The 24,241-nt window shown below is 40.6% G+C and overlaps 1 protein-coding gene across 7 annotated transcripts in view; it reads left to right on the top strand.

The window, feature by feature from the left end:
• Positions 1-24,241, top strand: part of PLCB4 (phospholipase C beta 4) — a 179,541-nt gene that overhangs the window by 112,834 nt on the left and 42,466 nt on the right. For 5 of the 7 annotated variants that reach the window (XM_017745249.1, XM_017745243.1, XM_017745244.1 and 2 more), the window contains 15 exons: positions 99-180; positions 881-981; positions 1,616-1,673; positions 6,451-6,559; positions 9,446-9,656; positions 10,237-10,330; positions 10,927-11,006; positions 11,454-11,538; positions 14,203-14,293; positions 15,424-15,519; positions 16,604-16,704; positions 18,493-18,528; positions 21,160-21,301; positions 21,953-22,037; positions 22,271-22,395. In XM_017745249.1, coding sequence (XP_017600738.1) covers positions 99-180; positions 881-981; positions 1,616-1,673; positions 6,451-6,559; positions 9,446-9,656; positions 10,237-10,330; positions 10,927-11,006; positions 11,454-11,538; positions 14,203-14,293; positions 15,424-15,519; positions 16,604-16,704; positions 18,493-18,528; positions 21,160-21,301; positions 21,953-22,037; positions 22,271-22,395 — 1,496 coding nt within the window. The remainder of the gene's footprint in view (positions 1-98; positions 181-880; positions 982-1,615; positions 1,674-6,450; positions 6,560-9,445; positions 9,657-10,236; positions 10,331-10,926; positions 11,007-11,453; positions 11,539-14,202; positions 14,294-15,423; positions 15,520-16,603; positions 16,705-18,492; positions 18,529-21,159; positions 21,302-21,952; positions 22,038-22,270; positions 22,396-24,241) is intronic. The other 2 variants (XM_008642015.2, XM_017745246.1) reach the window with 1 other exon arrangement.

Here is a 24,241-nt window from a genome sequence, read left to right as displayed (position 1 = left end):
TGTTGGCAGTAAAAGCAAGAGAGAGAGAGAACTGACTGTTTAAAAGCGACTAACATTTCTCTGATTTTTTTTTTTCTCTCCACTGTTTTTTGTTTTAGCATAACCAGAACCTTTGCATCAGGTAAAACAGAAAAAGTGATCTTTCAAGCACTTAAGGAATTAGGTCTTCCCAGCGGAAAGGTATTTAGTGGTTTTGAATGACTGTTTTTTGTGTACTAATAAATTGATGACTCATTCATGTTTGGAGCTGTAATCTAAGTCATTTGCATCACAAAAAGTGTGCCTATTGCTTGTTACTTACTAATCACTGGAGGTTGTTTACTAGAGCCAAAATGTGATTAAATTTGTATGACACAGGGGTCCTTAAGCCTCTTAGAGGAGGCTTCCCTTCTTTTCTGTCACAAACTACCTTTTGTTCATTTATGCAAAATATATAAGCACAGAATATGCATGTAATGCATTTTTTTTTTTAATTTCTTGTCTCCTTCTGCTCTTTGCTCCCCTCCTTTGGAGAGCTGCTCTCCATCTCTGTCCCACTTGCAGCGGGAGCCCCTGCCAGCAGCCCCAGAGAGGCGATGGCTTGAACTACTTGAGTTTGGGGATTTTTTTTTTAATGCTTCAGAAGAAAAATAGACTGTTTTTCAGCTCTGTGTTTATGTAGAATTAATGTTACTGTGAGGTTAGAATACGAGCACATCAAACTATGATGAAGGTGATTTAGAATTACTTTGCGAGAGCACAAAAGACACCAGGTAAATTTATACTTGTTAAGGAGCTAAACCAGTTCTCAGTTGCTTTTTTCTGATACAAAATATTCTCTTGGGAAAAGAGCACATAAGCTCTCTTGTCTGGATAAATGTACCTTTGCATTTTGTTGCAGAATGATGAAATTGAGCCTGCAGCTTTTACTTACGAGAAATTTTATGAGCTCACCCAAAAGATATGTCCCCGAACTGACATAGAGGACCTCTTTAAGAAGATGTAAGTTCAAATTTAAGATAATCTTGCTTTGAAGACATTTTGCTGTGTTTTTAGTCCATAACTAATAGTGAGAGAACACTGTAAAATTGATCTACCCTTGAATCTTAGTAGCACCAGCAGTACTTTAGCACAAACTCCAGTCTGTGTTTTACCCCTTCCTCCCCTCTCAGACTGTTAATGTAAAAGTTCACTCTGTATTTTAGAGCAACTTTTACATGAGTTAAAGGAAGCACCTGGAACTCTTTTTTTTTTGCATTGGCTTTACTAACTACTGTAATTTTTAACTTGCTCCTCTAGGTGATTAACACAGTATGTGAACTAATTAAATTAAGTAAGGAATTGGAAGTTTGGAAAGTTTCTTCACTCAGTTTATTCTCAGCTGGAGGACTTACATGTTGTTTTATGGAGTCATGTTTGTTAAGTGATAGGAAGATATGTTGTGGGAGATATACTGTGCCAAGCGTAGACAGCTAGTGTGTTTTCTGTGACTGTTCATTGTGAGATTTTAGAGCTCCTTTACTATAAGTAGAAAATAGTAGGTGGTTTTAAAAGTATCAACAATGTCAACATGTAAATCATACCTACTGTAGCATCGTGTATAAAAACTTACATTCTCTAATAAATTTCTTTTCAGCAATGGAGACAAAACTGATTATTTAACGGTAGACCAATTAGTGAGCTTTCTAAATGAAGTAAGCTTTTTCATACATTAACTACCATACGAGTCTGTCTGCAGTGGCTTGCTTCTTCCAATCTTTCCATTGCATGTCCCATGCCATTATTTGCTACGCTTCTGATCCGCTGATCTTTCCATTATGGTAACATCCAGGTGCAAAAATCAGCTCCAGCTGTGTGTGGTGTTGTGCTTTCTACGTGTTGGCTTTGCAGTTGCATCTGTTGATTACTTGCTGCTGTGTTATGGAGTGTGTTCTGTGTGTTTTGTATTTTTTATACTGTTACATTTGAGCAGTTTCCACTAAAATACACCCAGTATTTTATTGCAGGCAATTATTTCACCTGCAGGCCCCAGCTAAATATATCTGCTAATCCTTCTAGAATAATAGAAAAACTGAAGTAGGCTTTTATAAACAGGGATTTGATTCTCCTCAACACTATTACTTCAATCTGTTACAAATCTAAGAGCTAAGAGGATATTTTAAGAGTTTGTATATGATTTTTAAAATACCATGTGTGCAGAATAAGAGGAAATATTTTTATTGCTGTATTTCCAGAATGCAGTTGTTGGCAGAAGTATTTAGTATTCCTTAAAAGCATCGTGAGTGTGTGAAGTAGTTCAATAAACAGTGTGGGGTTGGTTCTTTTCTATTCCTAAAGCACAGTAAGTTATAGAAAACTGACTCATTTGGAATTCCAGCAATAAATGCACTATGTGGATTTGACAAGAACACACCCATGGAAAATAGACACATCCTACTTGGTTTTGTACCAGTAGATAATTTTCATCTGGAGCATGGGAAGCTGCTGGCCTCACTATGTGACATTTTTGGCTGCATTACCAAAAAATCTCTCTATCTAAAATTGTTTTACTAGTTACAGTTCAATTTTATGTATGTTTTTATATATATATGTTTAAATATTGGATACTTCAGTATGAAGTCCAAGCTTTAAGTTTCCTATATACTAAATTTAGAATACAATTTCATTTTTCAGGACGGAATGTGTGCCTTACTCTTCACTAAACCTGAATTACGTGTAGAAAGGGTATTCGAAAAGAAAAGACAGAGGATTAACAGCTTGATTACATAATTGGGTTACATACTTGGGGCTTTAGTTCATATCTAGTGGCAAATTGAAGCACAGGCTTGATCTTGCTGCTGTGAGACATCCTTTTATCACAGCTAGTTACCCAATTCAGTGTCTAAATGTTTGCAGGGCTGGGGTCAGAGCTAAGGCTTGTCATTTTTGCTTTTCACTGGAGAGAGAAAGGATAGTGTTGTGATTTAAATTATCCCTTTAAAGCACCTCAGCCCCCAGTTCACCTGTAGTGATAGATACACTTCAGTGCTTGAAGCGCACAGCCCTATCCCCCACCTTAAACCATGTTAGCTTCTGATTTTTTTAATGTCCGTCTTCATTTTCAGGTAAATTATTATTTTATCATTATTTTAAATTTGATCTCTAATTGTTTTAGTTTAAAGTGTAGTTCCTTGGGCCTAAATTTCTGAAGAAAAGCTGCCAGCATTTGTAAGAACCCCCTATCTCCAGTAACTGATTGAAAAATTAAAATTGAGTTGTTGTGCTCTCAATTTTGTGCTGCTTTTGCAATTCTTTTTACAGAATTAGGAACCTTATTTTATAGGTAGTATTGGGGGGAAATGCATCTTGTTGGCTACGTTCATGTTGAAAAAATACATTTTGGAATTGGAAATCTTGTGGTTGGCCCTCTAGTTGGTGACCAGAGCTGGGAAAAATGACTCAAGTATTTTTTATAGAGTAGGACATTTATTCTGATGACTGAAACCAATGCCTTTGGTCTGTGCTGGAGGTCTTTTGGTTTCCAAATAGAGCTTAAAGTTTTGGTCATCATTTGAAAAGCACAAAATGAAAGGCCCAGAATGTGCCTCTTGAAGGGATCATTTCTGTCCCCTTGGCAGCTGGCCAGCACTGCAATTAGCAGTGGTGTCTAATGCCGGCAGATAGAAAAACATTATTATCATTAGACAGGAGAGGGGAGTTACTTGGCAGAGCAACTCTTCATGAGACTCTTTAACTTAAATTATTTTGAAGTAACCTCCAAGGCATGCTGCAGAAGCCCTAAGTGTTACGGGTTTTTAAGAGAGCATGAGGACATGTTACTGGGTATGAGAGGAGAATGAGCAGCTTTCCTGGAGTTTTTCCAAACTCCTGTCTCTATTTGACTTTTAAATGCAGCTGGCTGACAGATGATTTAATTGTGCTTTAGTATTAAAGCTTTTGGGAAGTTTTTAGGAACTTAATTATTGTCGTGCACTGAGTATTTTGTCTAGGTCTCCTATTTTTAAAGCCAAATTTTGGGGGGGGAAAAAAGGGAACTATAGTAGAAAAAGGACTGAAATCACACTGAGATTTGCTCCTGCAGTTCATTTACAGCAATAAAATAACAAGGCAAGGAACAATTAAAATGGAATTTTCAGTAGTCTGACCAGGACTCATCCATTCTTTTGGGAGGGAGGTATTGGGGAGATCCTTTCCTATTCCCAATTCCTTGCTCTTCCACCCTCTCTCTCTCTTCCACTTGTTTCCTCTCCCTCCCTCCTTCCCATTCACTCTTCCCATCCCCCAGTTGTTCATCTCCCCAAAAGGACCTTCTCACCACTCCCAGGGCAAATTCAAGAGGCAGAACTGGTTTTAGCGCACTTTCAGCTGCTGCGTGTCTCAGTCTGTACCCACTCCAAGGTGCTGGAGGCAGGCTGGGGAGGCTGAATGAGCTTTTCTCTCTTTGCAGAACCCTCTGGGCATCATTTCTCCTGATGTTTTTAGTCAGTTCACCCTCACATGGTTGGGAATGCCTGCTGTAAGGGTGTCCTGCCTGGCAGGGTAACTAGAATAACCAAATACAACTTCATGGGACATAGGCAATTAGCCCTGAAGTTAGTCTTTCTAGATGCAACTTCACACTTCAAATTTTGGTCTGCTTTTGTGTCACAAGTTCCCTGTGCCACCAAGCTCCATGGTGCAGAACATTTCCCCAAGAGACGCTACAGAACATTCTCACTTTTTTAAAGTAGATCTTTATCAGTTGCCAACTTTCTTTTTTTTAAAAAGTGAACATAATGACACACTTTTGTTCATGTGGAAAATTGATAATCAGCAATGATCGTTGCTGATAGAAGAATATTTTGGTCTTAGCTCCTTCTAATAACTCTGGGACTTTTTCTCATGAGGAGACTTTTTGCTTTATCCCCATTTATTTTCTTCTGTTTGCTCATGACTAACTGTAGAAGAAAACAAGTAGGGAAGAGCCCTTTTCTTGAGTGAAGAACCTTCCCTGCTATTTCTTACAATTTTCTGAAGTGGTGTATTGTCACTAATGGTATAAAGCCTTGTCATTTGCCACCGTGGAACTGTTGCATGCCAGTGTTGTAGTGGTGTTGGTGTGTGCTGCTGAGCAAGTCATGTCCTGCATCCATCTGCTCTCGTGTCATGTTTCATCTGAGTTTTACTGGGGCATCCCAACAGCCGATCTGGCCAGAACAAACCTGCTGTGTTTAGATGCTGCAGACTGCCAGAAGCATTACTTGAAAGATCCCGCCTTAATTGCATGACTGAATTGGCATTGGTTGTAATTTCTTGGAGTTAATTAAGTACATGCACCAATGGATTGGTTGTAAGAAAAGAGATTGGATTGGATATTACTGTTCTCATGGAAAACAAAACAAAAAAGGTCAAAAAAGTTTCCACATAAGGAATTACAGCAAATGCTGATAGTGCTGTGTAACCCGTGTCTACACCATCCTGTCCACTCCAAATTATTGATGGCCAGTATGGGGGTGGCCTGTTACATCTCTGAATTCTGCTGAAACTAAAGCTTGGAAACTGTGCACCTTCTGGGGTAAAAGAGTGTTTTCATAGTCATATTTATTTCTTTGTTTTGTTGCATCTGCTTACATGCCACTACTCCGTCAATTCTGGTTTAAATTTTCTTTTAATGGAGAATCAGGCGCACAGTGTGCAGCTCTAATCCAGCACGGAGAAAAACCAAAATTACATAGCCCACTATAAAGTGGAAACATAAAAATTCTGGATTTTATTAGTCTGTTAGAAATCACTGCTAAATTGTACCTAAACATTGCATACATTATGAAATCCTACTATTGTAAATTATTGTGAGTTCAAGAGATGATGCTGTGAAATTTTTGTGTATATTTCTTCTAAGAACCTGTGCTGGTTTTTGAATAGTTAAAAACACGATGTTTCCACAATTCACAAATAATCATCCAGTGCTTCCCTATTTCTAGACCCAGATTTCAAAATCTGTATTTATAGTATAGCTTTATTTTACTTTTTTGCTTTGTCTGTAGATATTCTGTAAGACTTGCATTTTTGCAGAGGTGGTTACAGTGCCACCAGTCAAGTCTGTCAGTTTACCAAAAAAAAAGGATTAGAGAGAGAATTTACAAAGAGACATTGAGCTATTTATTTTCAGCATCTCATTTGCACAGATGCCACGTGCAGTCATTATTTTCATGAATAAGCAAGAGTATTATCAGTTATATGATTGCATTGGATTTTTCTTTTCTAAAAATATTTTTGTGATCAAACTGCCTAGGTTTCCTATGAAAGATAAAGTTCATTTTCTACCTAATGCTGAAGTTGCTGTTGAGTAGTCTGTAAGTTTTAGGGCTGCTTTTTTTTTTTTTTTTTTAGACGTCCACTTCTTTCTTTCTCATCTGCAGTAATGAAATGCTCTTGGATGATAGCCATGCACTATATATTGTTTTGCTGAATTCCGTTGTTTTCTAACCTTAGCATCAACGAGATCCTCGGCTCAATGAAATTTTGTTTCCCTTTTATGACACAAAAAGAGCAATGCAGATAATTGAGACATATGAGCCAGATGAAGACTTGAAGAGGAAAGGTAAATGGGGGAGGGAATTCAGTATTCACTGGGTTTAGGCATTTGGGGAGTTTGTTGTGGAGCATCCAGACTTTTAAAAGGGAGTTTACAGTCCTTGTGGGTCAAGCACTTGTGTGGCTCCCAGGGTACTGGACCAGGAAACTACTCTGCTGAAAAAAATACCTCCCCTTCAAAATCAGATAATTTTTTAGAAGGATTATTTCCCTGATCCAGGTTAGAGTGTGGCTACAAATCCTGGTAGAAGAGGGAGAGGCTGGGATTGAGTAAATACAGAACAACACCGGAGGCTCCTTGCAGCAACAAGGCAACGTGCAAGTGGCTGTGGTCAAGGTTTCAGAGAGACTGCAGAGCTCTGCAAAGTACAGATATTGTGCAAAAACTTCAAAAAATTGCCATATGCATCCACCTTCTTATAGTATAATCTCTCTAGTGCTTGAGGGCAGCAGCCTGGCGCAGAGCAGGGTATTTTATGTGGATGGGTTGAAAAATGTTCTCTCCGAGCAAGGCTGCAGGAAGTACCTGCAAGCCATTCTTGGACTGCTCATGTCCTGAGCTGCTGTGAGTGTAGGAGGTGACAGTGGCTGAACTTTGTTCCCAGTTCTTACCCATTTTGCTGCAGTAGCTGTGTTGGGATCAACTGCAGAAATGAAAAATGTTGCTTTCCCCATCTATGTTCCCTGCCCTTTTTGCTGAGATTTGCTGTTGTAGCAAGCAGAGAGGAGACTGCAGCTTTGTAAAGCCCATCCTAACAGGAATCCTCTTTCACAGACATTTAGGCTCATGGATCAAGGTAGAAGTATTTACACATCCAGCAGAGCTGCAGCCTCTGCGCGTGAGTGATGTGCAAAGCAGGCAACAGAAGGAGGCAGCATCTAAAGCTGCCCCAGTAAAGCCTGAGGCTTTCCCTCCCTCTCCACATGAACTCTAATTATTAATTACTTGAATTTTTGTCAGCTCTATCCCATTTTATTTATCATTTTAAAGACACTCGTCTTTGATTCTTGGTGCTAGTGCATTTTAAATATTTTTCAACATGAGGAAGGCACACTAATAAGGTGTAAAAACATATTTTCTGAAGGTGGAAATAAATCTAAAATTGAAAAAACAAAAAATTCAACCTTGGCTAATTATTTAGTTTCTTTGATTTTTGTTTCTATCAGGTTTTCAATAAATGCGGAAAACCTCTTGCAGGGATGGGGTTATGGAGAACAGCATCAAAACAGCAGAAGTCCCATCTCAGTGTTCCTCCAGGGATCTCAGCAGTGGCTGTTCTCTTCAGCTTCTTTCCCCTTCTTAGATAAAACTTTGCTGTTGAGCAAAATACTTGAGGACAACCCTTCTTTTGTGTGTTTTCTTGCTAAATGGCGTAGTTTAGGAAACAAGGCTGACATACAAAAGGCAGTAGCAATAAGCAGCTGACTCTTCCTCAGTCACATTTCAGTGACAGGAGTGAGTAAAGCTGAACAAGTTAATGCTGGGCAGTTCAGTAACCAGAGTGTGCTTGGGAACACTACAAACCCCAATTCTTCCACCTGGTAAGTTCAAGTCAAAAACAAACACTGAGCTATTGAACACAGAGAGAGCTCTGCTCAGTTGCTGAGGTTTCAGCTGTGGTCTGTCTAGAACATCCATCCAGCTGTGACATTTTTCCACAAGATGATGCACTAGAAGTATGTATCATCTGAGATATGCTGCGCTGCTGCTTTAAAGTACTTGGTGATAACAAAATAAAACCATCCTTCAATTGAAAATTCCATTTTGTCGCCTTTTGTCCCCTTTCTTTCATACTCAGAATCAGCTGAGAGGACTTGAGTAAAACATTCTGGAACAGTTCACCTCTGGCTGACACCAAGCACAGAAAATTTAAGCTCCAGTAGAGGATTTTTTCAGAAAGTTAGGAGTAGAATGGAAACTGGATTTCATTTCTCTGTATAAGAGAAAAATAGACTTAAAGAAAATAAAAATAGGGCTGCTGCAGCCTTGCCTTAACCATAGCTGAGTGTTCATAAATTACTTCAGAGAAAGCAATGTCAAAATTAGTGCCAGGTAACCATTCCCTGCAGGAGCTCTTTGTGAGTAATCCTTTCTTCGCTACCACAGATCATTTTCATTTTTCAGACTTTTGACCTCTTAAAAACCGATATTGCCATACTGATTATTCTTAATTTGGTTTCATTAAACCCCTTGATTTGTATTTTTTATACTTTGTTGAAGCACAGACCAGCAGAGAGATGAGAGGTGTTACAAAATCTGTGTTCTGAATTCCTGTATGTTCCATGTTCATTGTAGATTTCTGTTTTCACTTACAAAGGTATGAACCTGCATTTCAAACAGTAAACTGTTAGGTATGTTAGATTTTCCTAATGTTTTGTAAATGAACCCATGCAAACATTTTTAGACACACATCCCCATGTTTTTGTCAGTGGGGAGCAGTCTCTGTACGAGCTGGTTGACAGTGATGTAGCACAGGACTAAATATGAAAGAGGGGAGGAAAGGGCCATAGAAGCCTGGTCCGTGCAAGCTCACAATTCCTGACTTAAAAAGTCCCAAAGATCGAAACTGTTGGGAATGTTCTGAGGAGATGTCACTACTTATTTGCCTTCTTCACGTCCTTTTGCTGCCTTAGTTCTGCTGATGGTGAGTGCTGGGCATCAGGTGTTGAACTGGTGGGCACCTGATTTGTGATCTGGTTATCTGGGAACATAATGGCACATTTTGCACCAGTTGCTGGTCAGCCTGGAGCTGAGGAAGGGGAGAGCTGTTAGTTTGCAGGAACCTGTGTAAATAACAGGTTTTGTGCTAGGATTCCTACTCTGTGGGATGGTTTGATTTCTGATGACTCTAATTTCTTGTAGTAATTTACCATGCCTTCTTCTTCCTTCTAGGTGTCATATCCAGTGATGGGTTTTGCAGATACCTGATGTCAGATGAAAATGCCCCAGTTTTCTTAGACCGTTTGGAATTATATCAAGAAATGGACCATCCTCTGGCTCATTATTTCATCAGTTCCTCTCACAATACATATTTAACAGGCAGGCAGTTTGGTGGCAAGTCTTCAGTGGAGATGTACAGACAAGTGCTTTTGGCTGGATGCAGGTTGGAAGCAGGAGATAACAAATATTTGTGAATCTGATACTTTAAACCTACTTAATATACCTTGCTGGTGATATATTGTACAATTGAACGTATAAATACGTTAGTGTGGTAACTGAAAACACATTTATTTGTTTACGAATCTTATTTTTCTCACAAAAGTAATTCCAGGCAGTGGAATGTAGAAGTTGATATAAATGAGAGAAATTTAAGAGAAGTTTGATCTCAAAATGACAGCTGGAGAATTTCAGAGGGCTTTCTGCTTTATAATTATGAAGTTTTATGTTAATGAGAATCAGGAAATTTATGATTTCCTGCTTAATTTCTTGATTTACTAGAATGAGAGTAAGAAGAGAGGCATAGTGCTAAAGATGATGAAAACATGTTGACCCACACATGCCATGTTTAAGGTAGTTTATCCAAAGGTATAGAAGAACCCTGAAATAATACATGTACAGCTTAGAAAGAGTTCTGTAATGCCCAAAACTGATTTGCAACTTACTGCTTTGACCATCACTGCTAAAACATGTCCCAGGTAGCTCACCTGTAATGAAACACTAAGTTAATTTTTTTTGATCTCTAGGTGTGTTGAGCTGGACTGTTGGGATGGCAAAGGTGAAGACCAAGAACCAATAATAACCCATGGAAAAGCGATGTGCACAGACATTCTCTTCAAGGTAAGTGCCTGGCCTCTACACCTGGCAGCAGACCCCAGGAGAAGGCCTGGACAAGAATCCAAGCAGGGCACCCTCCCCTCCTCAGCACTGGAATGCTGCTCCCATGTGATGGACTGACATGGGCAGGATTTCTGGCCCAGACCTTGGGGTTAATTTCTGACTTGCATCATACGCCCCTGTGCTCCATCTGCCTTTCCACAGAAACTGCAGGAAGCAGGCTTGCTGCCTGGGGCTCTTTGCACCACAGAATTAATATCTTCTTTGTTGTCTGAGAAGTTCCCTTGCTGTGGAAAAAGCCTGAAGATGCAGGAGTTTCTCTGGGAGTAGGAATTCTCCCTGGCAATAGGTGATAGCAGCAGATCTATTGATGGTTGTGGGTGAAGGTGCCATCCTGCTGCAGGTGCAGGGAGGCTCCTGTTGGGGAGTCTAAGTTCTTGTGGGGCATGAGGAGCACACGGTTTATTCTGCTTCTCTCTTCACTTGCACATTTAAGACACAGCCCTGTGTTTCTCAGGGTGGGGTGTATAACAAATCCCTTTTGTTACGCTTTTTATTTGATCCGCTCTAACTTGAATCCCATTGTTGGATTTTTATAGGATGTAATTCAAGCCATTAAGGAAACAGCATTTGTTACATCAGAGTACCCTGTCATTCTTTCATTTGAAAATCACTGCAGGTATGTAGTGCCCATTTTTAATTTTTAAATTGTGCATTGTGTGAGAAAATGATATAGTTTAAAATACTGTGTTATGATACTTGAAAGCTGGGGGGGTATGCAGGCATACTGGATGTCACTTAATGTACTATTAATATACTAATCAATCTTTATCTAGCTTAATAATGGCAATATTTTTGTCTGTGATAAAGCTGTGAAATGTATTTGGATGTTCCATTAGCTGTGTGAGATTCAGTTATTCTACTTTTTTGGTCTTGTTAAATTCATCTGTGTCAGATAATAGTCTTTTATTGACAGTATAATTACAGTAAAGTAATACTTCTCAGTTGCAACAAGTGGGCAGTATATAATTTGGGATGTCTACATTACTTAGTATTATTCTTTTGTGCTGAGTGATAGTGATTTCTTTTTTTATATTTAAAAATTAACTGACATCATCTTTTCCAGCAAATACCAACAGTACAAGATGTCAAAATACTGTGAAGATCTTTTTGGAGATCTCCTGTTGAAGCAGCCTCTAGAAACACATCCAGTATGTTTTATTCTGCCAGTCTCCTTTTTTTTTTATATTAGCTTTATTTAAAAGAGATGATAAACTGAGATCACCTTTAGTGCTGTTCGCTGCCAGTCCTGTGCTTTCAGAATTCACTAGTGGTTTTGGGTGGCTGTGCTTTTTGGTACAAACTTTTCTTTATCTGATTTGTTTAATCTCTTCTGTACAGGGCTCTGGCAGGCAGCCTGGGGAAATCCCCCCCCCTTGATGTGTGATGTAATGTTGGCACCTACATAAAATACACCACATACATTGTCTTTGCAGGTCATTCCCCACTGAAATTGCCAGTCACTGTTGAAAAACAATTAGTCATAAATTGCATTGTCTCAGCTGAAGAAACCTCTTCTTTCAGCTGCACGTTGCATGTTTCATGCTCCAGGTCAGGTCCTGCAGTCTAGGTGGCCCCACTACTGCATTAAGAATCAAATTAAGCACCAGGAGTTTCCTGCAGTCTCGTTTGGACTCTTGAGTGCACTGTAATCTGCATGCACTTCACTCTCCTGCATGGCAGGAAATAACAACAGACATTCCTTTACAAACACAGTATTTGAGATTTCAACAGCTCGCTACGCAGCGCCTGCAACTCCTCCTCCAGACCTTCCTTGCTCCTTACAATGAGCTCACTGTGTGCCAGCAATAACCTAAAGCTTGCAGATGCTCTGTAGTGCTGTGGGGGACCACAGCAAGGAGGATTCTGCCTTTCCTTTCAGCTCCATGTGACCCTGGCAAAGGGGGCTCCTGGCATTAGCATCCCTAGAGCTTTGCTTTTCCTGGCTTTCCTTGCATGTTTCAGGGGCAGCAGCACACAAGGTTTGATGAAAGTCAGGTGGTTGCCCTGAAAAGTGCATCCCAAAGAACGAAATCTGCAGTGTTGCCCTGTGATGTTTGTAGCACGCTGCCACATCCCTCACAAAAAGGTGCTTCCAGCAGCTCTCTGAGAAGCCTAAAATAGAGCTGGCCAAAGGCTGCCGTGCTTCTACCTCAAGGTGCAGTATTTAGCCTCAGCTGCCTGTGCTCTGTAGCACTGCTGAGCCTTCTGCATTTTGTGTCCTTTCCTCCTCGTGGGTGAATTCAGCCCCCAGCTGCTCCCAAAGCAAACACTGCAGAGATGGCAGGAGGAGCTTGGAACGTGTCCTTTGCAAGTGCTTGGATCTGGATAACCTGGGCTAGTGACTGACGGGGACAGACTTAGGAGAGACATGGTGCTTGGCTGAAGCAGATTTGGTTTTAAGAAAAAAGCAAATATTTGTCCAAATGGGCATCCAAGTATGGTCTTGTTAGGGGATACAGCCTGGCATCCTGGAAGCCTGGCATAAATGAGCTCTGCGGCACTGACATCTAGTGGAGTTACAGCCCCAGTTCTGTCGGGAGCAAATGTGTTCTCTTCATCCAACTTGCTTAAACTCCCTGCCTGAGCCAGCCTGGTGGGTGTGGAGAATCCTTACCCTCCCACAAGGAGGTTTGCACCCATTCTCCTGGGGTTGGCTTGATATGGGTTTGTTTTTTGGGTTTTTTTTGCTGGGTGGTTATTTGTCACCTCTGCTGTTTTTATTTGGTTTCAAGTCGTGGTGCTTTGTTTTTTTGTTTGTTCACCGGGAATGCTGCTTCTCTGCAGCTCAGATTTGGATTTAGAGATAAGAATATCTGAATAATTCTTGTAAGAATTGTCACTATTTATGGAAGTACCTTCAGCTCCTTCATTTAGGCTTCACTGAAAAACCCCAGTCTGTTTGGTGCTAAGAATGCCAGGTTGTGGGTTCAATCTGTGTAAGGGCCATTCACTTGAGAGTTGGACTCAAATGATCCTTTCGGGTCCCTTCCAACTCAGAATATTCTGTGATTATACCAGCAACTGCCTGAATAATATTCTTATCAAGCCTGAGGTGGAGAGGGTGCTAATTACCATACCCAAGTGTCTGTTTTGTAGCCTCAATGATGTGATGGGGCTTAAATGAGAGGATTTAGTACTTTTTCTCTGCTCTCAATCTTCTTCTCCTTCCCCACGCTGGAACAAGCTTTTAGTAGAACTTCCTTGTGTATGTGAAACTTGCCCTTTGCCTTTCACAAATACTGAATTTGTGACCCTGCTGGCAAACCCAGTCCCCATTACGTAGCTGAGGACTGGGTAGTTTTCCATTCCCCAGTGCCAGTCCATTTCCACTCTCCAGGCGTGCATGGGCTACCTCACTTGGGTTACTGCAGCTTGAGGGGACCATAAAAGGTGACTTATTTAGAGATCAACTGGTAACAGGCTAAGCTGTGGCTTGGGCTGTGTGAGCCATAGGGAGGGAGGGAAAGCAGGAATTCCTGAGATGAGGAGCTGCAGGTCACATCCACACCCCCTGCTAGGCAAGAGAAAGGGGAAAATGTTTAGAGCAGTGCAGCAGGGGCTGGCACAGGCTGGGGACCCGAGTACTGGCTTCATCCAGCAGCTTTACCTGAGCACAGCTTTCCCCGGGGATAGGGGAGAAGCAGAGGAAACTGTCTAACTGCAGGCACACAACCTCCTGGGGTTGTGCCTGAGGTGGCAGTGCTTGTTCACTGCCCCATAGTATCACTGTCCTACAGTCCAAATCCTAAGCAGGGATACAGAGAGGCCAAATAGCTGTTCTCATCAAGCATTTTCTTTGAATTGTTTTACAGCTTGAACAAGGTAAAGCCTTACCATCTCCTAATGACCTCAAAAGAAAGATTCTCATAAAGAATAAAAGGCTGAAACCTGAAGTAGAAAAGAGTAAGTAAAGTTTGTCAAACAATAAATAAGTGAAACTCCAGATCACTACAAACAGACTTCGTTACTAGAGTTTCCAAATTGTTTGTACTTTAGTGTTGGAAGAATATGAATTACATGTAAATAACATCTTGTTTGCCCTGGTGTTTCATGTGAGTGCCAGAGTCTAGGCCTTGATATCAGCATGCTGCACAGGCACAGACAGACCCAGAAATGTAATCCTGGGACTTTATCAAACTGCTGGTTGAGCTAAAATATAAGGCAGATAGAATCTCTTGTAAATTCTGCCTACACTGGTCTGGTTGCATTGCTGTGTTTTTTCCAGGATAAGCATGAAATGAAATGGAATTTCAAATTGCTCTTCTTGCTGTTGTTGCCAGTTCTGATATTTATCTTCTTTTCAGTAACAATAATGTTGCTGTATTAGTTTCCAGTATGGCTGTAATGATAAACCCTGGTCCTTCTCCGTTCAAAGATAAGCACCCCGACCTTGCACTGGCTTCAGTCATACGTGGCTGTGCTCCTCCTGTCTAACTGAAATGCCCATGGAAACACAATCGAAAATCCAAGCACTTTGCCTCCATTTGCATGGATCAAGCACCGAAGAGACAGCTGTCTGTTTATTCTGTGAGCAAGTAATGTGCTTGCTCCAAAGACCTTTGAAGTCTGTGGAAATTTAGGAGGAATTTCTTCACGGAAAGGGTGATTAGGCATTGGAGTGGGCTCTCCAGAGAGGTGGTGGAGTTACCATCCCTGGAGGTGTTTAAGGAAAGACTGGACGTGACACTCAGAGCACTGCTCTGGTTGATGAGGTGGTGTTGAGTCAAAGGACTCGATGATCTCAGAGGCCTTTTGCAATCTCATTAATACTGTGCTTCTGTGAAACATTCTCCTTAACTTCAGTGAGCTTTGGATACAGCCCTTACTGACCACTTTTCATACCTAACATCAGTCTGTGTTTAATGATGCTCCTTGCTCTGTAAAATTTTATTACTAATTGAAAAGTCAGAGAACTCATTAAATAGAAGTAGATCTGAGGCTCGGAGAATCATTTGTGATGGTTCTCTTGTATTTCTTTGTGCTACAAATAGTTCATGTCACGACTAATTTGATTTTATTTTTCATATTAACAGAACAGCTTGATGCTCTGAAAAAGATGATGGAGGCTGGGGAAACTGCAGCTCCTGTAAATATCCTGGAGGATGATAACGAAGAGGAAATAGAAAGCGGTGAGAATTTCCTGGAGAAGGGCTCTCAGACATTGCCTGTGGTAGATCAGTGGGTTGGGTGCACCTTACCCACGTGCCTGTGGTCTGTGGCAGCAGCAGCATGTCTGGGCTCCATGCAGGACCATTTGTACAGACCCCAGCCTTGCCACTTCATCCCAGACAATTTCAATTTCCATTTACTGTTCAGAAGTTATATTAGAGCACCAACCAAGTCAGATTTTCATTGTCTGTGAGAGAAAGACTAAGAAGTTGTGATCTTTGCTATGAAAACACATACTGTCACTGTGTTTAACACTTGTGTCAACATCAGCGGGGATTATTGCATTGTAGTTTCTAAGGATAAAATGAGGAGTAGGGTTTTTCTTGCCAAACCTCAGATATCTTCAGTGTAAATGTCTGGCTCTGAGCCAGCGATATGGCCAGCAGAGAAAAATACACCTGTTTAGGGTGTGATCCACCCTGTCTGTTTTAAATGTCCAGCTTCAGAAGATGTAAATCATGTGCTGTCTGCAAGTGTCTGAACCACAGAACTTGTCTGTGACCTCTGTCATAGTGAATGTCCCAGCTTTAGCCTACCACTTGGTCTTCTCATATATTTTATATTTTTTTTCCTTTACTTTTTAGCTTCAAGTACTGTAGGTTCTAATGGAGAATCACCTTAAAAGCAAAAGAGAACAATTCCCTATAGTGGGGGCACACAAGGAGTCTGACAGTGCGCACCAGAAGCCCGGACACTGGCATCTTCTTAGATCTTTGTTTAAAGAACTCTCTCATCAGTTCTTGTTATTTCCCCAAGGCTATTTGCTTTTTTTTACACTTTTGCTAAGCAAGTTACTGATTACTTCAAAAATACAGCAAATAAGATTTCTCTTACTAACCATCTCAGGCCTTAGCTATAATTTACGACACTTGGAAACAGTTAACAGTAACTAACTCTTAGAAATCTAATACCCTCAATTTTATTCCTGTTTCTAAAAAATACCAAACCCAAACCTGTGAATTCAACTGTCATTTGTTTCATGCCTTGCAAAAAAACCAGCAGTTGCTGTGGTTTTTGCACTGATCCTTTTTGTTTTCTGTGCAGCTGACCAGGAAGAAGAAGCTCATCCCGAGTACAAGTTTGGAAGTGACCTTACTGTAGATGATTACAGTCAAAAAGAAGCTGTTGCCATCAGTGTCAAAAAGGTAGGATTGCTTCTTTCATATATATTCTTATGAAAACTTTCCATGGAGGTTGTTGCAAAAGTCACTCTGCTTTTTGGAAACATCAGAGCACTTGTTGTCAGAAGATTCAAACCTGAGATCTTCACCAGGTGCCCCTTACCTTTAGGTTCATGAGAACACAAAGCTTTGTAGCCAAAAATACTCTCCCCTTGTTCAGACAGGATATACTCATTGAGGAAACAGAATCAGTATGTAGGAAACAGCATACAGGTGGGGGGTTTAATCAAAAATACTAATTAAATGCAGCAAGCAGTTTCCTGCTCCAGCCTCTGATATTTTACTTTGCATCTCAGGTGCAGAATCCTAATAAGAGGTGGAACATCAGCTTCCTTGCTCAGCAGTATTTTTGCAGGGCTGCATTCTGTGTCTTCATTGCAGGGTTTTCCTCCATTATTTTTTGTGGTTAACCCTTAGGGTAGGTTCTCTCTTCCACCCACAGCAGTGAATGCAAAATAGGACAATAACTCCCATTGGGGTGGTGTGGCAGGGGGGCTCTTTCAGGGAGCCCGCAGGCAGACCGGGGACAGTTTTTAAAGAGTTCTCTTTATTCCACTCATACCTGACAATTGCAATTTATCAGTCTGTGCTCAGTAACTTGAATATTACTTGATGGTAATTAGATACAGAATATTAGAATTCAGAACTCAGCTGCTCTGGCAATGAAGGCATTAGTGCTGCTTGCTACAGAGAAAACCCCACATGTGAGGGCTAAGGTACCTTAGCAGATCATGCTCCTCTGTCACTCAAGTATTTTGGCCACTTCTTCCCTCCTGCTTGGTTTCCTTTGGATCTTGCTCCAGATAGAAGTGTAGGTGTGGAAAATAGCAGTGTGTCTGTAGCAGTACCAGAGACATCAGACCTGCTTTCTGTGTATCTCTTCAAGTCAACATCTTTGCTTCTTCAGGACTTTCATGGATCCTCCCACTGAAGTATCTTTTCACTTCTTTCCTTCTTTAGGACTTCCATGGATCCTCCCACTGAAGTATCATTTCACTTCTTTGCTTTAGGGCAGTTTCATTTACTAAGTCAGCTGGTCCTTAACTATCTGGATGTTTTGGGGTGTTTTGGTTGGGTGGGGGTTTTTTTGTTGTTGTTTTGAGGATTGGTTTTTTGTTTCCAGATTAGTCCCTCATCCTCAGCCCATGTCCTTGGGTAACTTCTCTGCTTCTTTGCTGATCAGTGACTTGATCTTTATTCTGTAGGAATGTACATTCAGTGCCAAGACAATATTTATCTAAGATTCTCAGTAGTGGTAGCTTTTAACTGAAAGCAGGCATCAGACTGCGCTGTTACAAATAACATCTTGAGACAGGCCTTCTCCAATGTGGACATTTCAAGCACAGTTTACAGCACTCTTAGCCCTTCAGTTTTCAGAGCCTGGCAGTTTGCACATCCAGATCAGATGATCTTTATTGTGGTATCGTTATCTGGGTGTGTTATTCCTTCATTCTTCTCTGAAACTTCCTGTCCCCAACATCTAGTGATCGCTCTGGTTTACGCTTACCTGTCTGGCATCCTTCATCCTATTCCCATGGCTAGCCAGCTGTTGAGTTTCATTCTTGTGTACCCAAATTTGGAAGAGACTACAAATTTTTGAAAGTGTATGAGGCAGATGAGCCATGCAGGAAGGTGGAAAAGGGTTTACTTTTTGCTAAATGCATTCATTTTTTGAGGGTTTTTTTCTCCATACTGTGAGTGTTTCCTGTTGCTTTTTCTTTGGGTAATGTATATATATTTTTTTTCCCTTAGGCTGTTGAAGATTCTGAGCAAGAAAACAATAAAAAGGTGACACAGGATGTTATGTAGTTTATTTTATTGCTTTATATTTTATATATAACATGCATATTACTTACCATGCATTTTCAGTGGTTTAACAATTTTATGCTCAGTTTCACTGCACCTAGTTTTGAAAGTGACTCTATCTCCTTTTGTCCTCTAGGGTTTCTTCTGCTATATTTTTATACTGGGGTTAGGGCTGTCAGAAAATTTGGGGACAGAGAGGAATGCATGACCTTTGCCTGCTTAGAAGTGTCTGATCTCAGTCTCCGGTGTCATGCACTGGGAACCCAGTTCTCTGAATGGTGTTGAGATGTATCATCCCTGCTTTATTTTTTCCTCTGCCCTTACCCTGACTGCACTTTGTTTTCCTCTCTCTTTTTCCTCCTTTTGCTTTCCCTTGGGACTTCTGCATTTATCTTCTCCCAGGAATCCCTTCTGTAAGACTCTTCCCACCTCTTTCCACTCTCCTCCTCCTCCTCTTCTCTCATTCAAGCTGCTCCTGTTCCTAACCACACTTTGTTTCAGTCTGTGTTGTTTTCTAAGTGGGTTCTGCTTCTTTTCTTGAGGGATGGGGAGGTGTAAATAACATGGAGATCAACTTTTCCCTTTTGTCTTCTCTATCCCCTAACAGGGTCGTGTGCTGTTGTAACCATTCCTTCGTTTCTGTAGGCTTTAAGAAGCATTCCATCCTTTCCCCTTTCTTAATTCATAGTTTTAAAGTTGTGAACAGGGCAGAGTATAGCCCTACTCCAAAAATGAAGGGTCTGCAAGTGAGTAAGATAAAATCAATGGGTAGTAAGTACATTGTCTTGGGACACTGTCTTTGAGGCAAAGTGTCGCTGGTGCAGTCATAGAGCTGTACCTGCAGGCTACCATTGCCTGGGCACTGAGGCATCATAATCCCTTTGACTCCCTTTTCCCTGTGGTTCCTTTAGGTGTAGGTGTGGATGGATCAAGATAGGCAGATACGATCAGCTGTTCTGAGCAGTCAACAGGAGGTACATTAAAGAACCCTGGGTTTTAGAAGATGGGTGGTCAGTTCTTCCTGAGTTACTGGCCTTTCCAAAGTTAAGATGGTGAAAAGAACTGGTTTCATTGAGTAAATTTTGCCTGAATTTGACCTAAGTTCTAGTAACAGCTATTGACCTAGCAACAAAAAAATATGCCTGTTTTCTACTAACACAGGGACGTACCCCTTGGCATATTTTGGAATCAGATCTGTGAACCCTCAATATGCACATTTCTGAAAAGCAGTTGGGTTGAGCCCTGATGATCAGCATTAAAATATGGTGTCAGTTTGATTTCGTGGGCTGCTGGAAGTTTAATTCCATCTAAAATGCACATACAACAATGTGTACCTGGACTTGTTCTGCTAGCTCAGTAATTCTATGCAGTCAGAAAATTGTGTTCCTTGTGACTATAATCATCTTATCCGAAGGCATAAATGGTTCCACTTCCCATGGTTTGCATTCTTTGAGATGTGTCTGCACTGTCTGGCAGGCAGAGGTGCCATAATGCTGGCAAGTGGGTTCATTTTCCTTTACTCTCCCATCTCAGGGAGTAAACGAGTTGCTGTAGTGTAGGTTCTGTGAGCTGCATTATCCTCCAAGCCCAGAAAGGGCTTGGTGGCACTGCCTCTTACTGACTATTTCCTGAGACAATAATGAGGGAGAACTTGCTGGCAAACACGAGCTGCAGTCTGAAAATAAAAAGCAGCACTGTACAAATTTTTGAATACACTTCGTACTTTCCAGCAGAAGTTCACTGTCAGCCTACAGTCAGATTTTTTTGGTCACTGGTTCACTGGTAGGAGAACAACCAAAAATGCATGTGTGGGAAAAACATGAATTTGCAGAGATTGCTTAGCTTGACAGAGATTTTTTGTTTGCTTTTTCATTTCAGTGAAAAGAATGTGTTTCAAACTGGTTTAGGGAAAGGAAAATGTTGGACAGGTAGATCCAGTTAAGAAGTGCTTCCTGATGTGGGTTTCTAGCAGATGGGATACTTGTAGAAGACTTGAAGTTCTATTATAAATAAAGTGCATATTTGTATAGGTGATGGATTCAGATTTTTATCAGTTGAAGTGGATAAGAATATGAACTTGGTACTGTGTCTCTTGTTGGTCTTGTGACATCTGTTTGTCCAGTGAAGGATGTCATCTCTACATTTTGGTTTGCTTCTGTTAGTAAAGTTTAATAGTGGAACCTTATTTGTGTTTTGATGTTGAGGAAGTTCTACTGAGCGCCAAGTATACACAGTTTCTATTAGAAAATGCTTATTAAATCACAATTTTTTGGAATTTATTTGACAAAGATGGATCGTTATCTCCCAGCGTTGTTCAGTCTGTTGGAATATTTAGCTTTTATCCCAGTGTTATCCTACTAACTTCATGTAATATTTACCCACTGCTTAGGAGCTTTTCTATCATCAGCCCTGTTGCATGCATCCTGTAACATTGAGAGTCTTTTATCAGCAAGAAAATAAATCTTAACTTTTCACACTAAACTTCCACTTGTATTAATTTGCACTGTCTTTAACCTTCTGCAGATTTGGGTATAATTTTGTCCCACCTTTGAAAAACCCAACAACAGTGTTTGCACACAGAAATGGTGATTGTTCTTTTTAATGTGTTTTCAGGGTTTAGTAACTGTGGAAGATGAACAAGCGTGGATGGCATCTTACAAATATGTAGGTGCCACAACCAATATACATCCATATTTATCAACAATGGTCAACTATGCTCAACCTGTAAAATTTCAAGGTTTCGATGTAGCAGAAGGTAACATAAAAGGTTGAATGAAATACAAGTATTTGCTTAACCTAGGTAGTTTTTTAATCTCTACATTTCTTGAGTTTAGAAATAAAGGCATAAGAGTCTTTTATAGTTTAATGACCATCATCAGTATGTTTGTAGACCTGTTTCCTTGAATGTAAAGTTAGCATGTTATTCCATTAGTCATCCACACGGAGTCGCTAAATTACTGGGAGAATATGAAGCTGTTGAGGTTGGCTCTATTCCGTGGGCCTTTCCAACTAAGATGCTTTATTTTTAGTTCCTCTTTCTCTGCAGTAAGGTGAGCACGACTGTCACAGTGATCAGCAGTGAGCTGATACTGCACACCAGACCATTTATCATTCGGTTTGCCTTATCTACCACACAATGCAGGCTCTGAATAACAATCTTGTCCTAAACAAAAAATGAAAGTTTTGTTGGTTTCCCAAGAAGTGAAACAGAAAAGCAAGTCAGAAATACTATGAAATTTCTCATCACTGTAATTTGATTCTGCAAAATTTCTTATCACTATAATTTGATTCTATTTGATAATGGAGAAAGAGACCAAAAATATCCTGCTGTTATAGTGCATGATTTTGAGTTTTGATTTGTCATTACAGAGGTGTTATTTTAAAATGTCTTGTCTTCTCTTTCTAGAGCGCAATATTCACCATAACATGTCCTCTTTCAATGAATCAGTCGGACTAGGGTATTTGAAGACTCATGCCATTGAGTTTGTGAAGTATCCTTTCACCTCCTCATCCCACTTTTCTACCAATCCTAAAATAAACCAGTGCACCTTTCTAGATTTGGTGTTGCATGTCTACAAAGGAAAAGGGGAAGTACCTCATGGAAGGAGAAAGAGTAAGATTAACATAAAGAAGTGTGTTTTGATGTTGAAATACTGAAGATACCAGGACACGACTCTACATTTCTATGATGTTTTTATTTCATTTTCCTTGATGAATTCTATAGTTACAATAAACGACAAATGAGTCGGATATACCCAAAGGGAGGCCGTGTGGATTCCAGTAATTACATGCCTCAAATTTTCTGGAACGCTGGCTGCCAGATGGTCTCACTGAACTATCAGACCCCAGGTACGCAGCAATGACCAGTGAACCTCAATCCTAAAGAATGGCTTGGGCAGTAACTCTCCAACAGATGCCATGGATTTGCTTCTGGCATTTTTTGAGGAAGCAGACATATGGCTAAATAATACAGTGGGGTGGAATTACAGAAGCGTAAGACAAGGAGCAGTAAAACCAGCCATACACAGAAGGAAAATTCAGTCCCCTTTATTGAAAAATAATGGAGTACTGCATCTTCTCACAGAAATGGTTTTTATTAACAAAAAGTGTTAATTACAGGGAAATCAGTGCCTTCGCAAGACAGAGGTCTGGCACAGTTGGGTGCATGTCCGCAAAGCAAAGATGGAGTGCAGAGATTAAGATGGTAAAGAGTAATGACTGTGTGACAAATGCATCTCTAGTCCAGTTATTGGGAAGTGTTAGGAGTCATGTGCTCAGCAGCAGAGGATGGGGTCTGAGATCCCAGTTGAGGGAATGATGCCAGGGAATGGGAATGCCTCTCCGCAGGGTGGTCTGAGAGGAGATGCATTGTTCCTGTTCAATGAAGGTGTGAGTGTAGCAGGGCAGGCTTTTTGTTGTTTTGATTGGGTTTTTTAATTTATCTAGGAATGTCTTGAGTCATGTATATGTAACAGACCAGTTTTCCATTGCCTTTTTCTGGCTGTGGCAGTGCTTTTGTGCTTGCTTCCCCCTCCCTGCACTGTGTCTTTGGTACTGCAGACACTTCTCATGGCCATACCCTGAGTTCTGTCCTCCAAAGCTGTGCCCCAGTTTCACCAGCTGAAGAGGGAGGAGAAGGGATACACTAGAATACACTGTTTTAGAGCACTCCACTGGACATGATAGGGAGGCTGGAGCAGAAATACAAACCTCACTCTGCTCCCAGCATTGCCTCCACCTACTGCATGTCATTTCCAACCCCTTTATGTTGCAAATTAAGAGTAGTAATTGTATAAGTGGAAGTGAGCAACTTTCCTGTACTCCTCTTTTGTGATCCAGCTGTGTTGTCAAGATGAAGATGATTGAGGAAATAAAAACTACAGCTGCCCAGTAAATCCAGTAATAACTGGTATAGGCATATGACAGTCTTGTATTTTGTGTATCAGAGAACCAACAGAACAGATTTTGTTCCCTTTGAAGGTACAGTCCATTGGGCAGGAGAAAGACCTGTTTTATTGCTCTAGTGTAAGTAGAAACCTGCAGAAAAGCATTTATTTTTTACGAAGTTCTGGAGAGGGTTGGATGAGAGGGAGGTTATTACAGGTTTATTTTACGTCTTGCTATACAAGTGCCGTAACAATGCACTCACTAAAACTCACATGCTTTAAATGTTGAAACTAAGCAATGCTGCTGTGATCTTTGTGGGGTTTTTTGTGTGGTATTTTATTCAACTAAGTCCACAGAAAACCAGTGGGATATGCATCTCACTTTCTTTAAAACAGGATACAGACAGCTTCATCAGAGGTAGTGGTCTGTGGTCATTGTGAAGAAATACATTCTTCAAAGATGTCTCCTCTAGTATATTTTTTATTCTGAGGTTATTTGTACTGTTAAGGCTCCTGTATCCCTCTGTTATGCAAAGTGATCTGCAGTAATTGAGACATCTGTAGTGTAGATACCAAAAGTTAGATGATGGAAATCACATCCTGGGCGCTTAACATGCCCACAGTCTGTTGCTTCCCTGCTTGCCAGGTGTGTTTGAATTCAGGGAAAGACTGTTTCCTAAGCACAGCATGGACTTCAGAGTGCTTGGTAAAGCTGTTATTCCTGTGAAGAAATATGAAGTTTTCCCATTGCTTCCTTTTATTTCTTGGATGTGTTTTACATGCATTAAATTTATTTTTTATTTAAACTG

Source organism: Corvus brachyrhynchos, unplaced genomic scaffold, assembly GCF_000691975.1.
Source record: "Corvus brachyrhynchos isolate BGI_N302 unplaced genomic scaffold, ASM69197v1 scaffold69, whole genome shotgun sequence".
NCBI classification, from domain to species: domain Eukaryota; kingdom Metazoa; phylum Chordata; class Aves; order Passeriformes; family Corvidae; genus Corvus; species Corvus brachyrhynchos.
The sequence above is the reverse complement of the archived record's forward strand: the minus strand, read 5'-3'. Positions and strand labels throughout refer to the sequence as shown.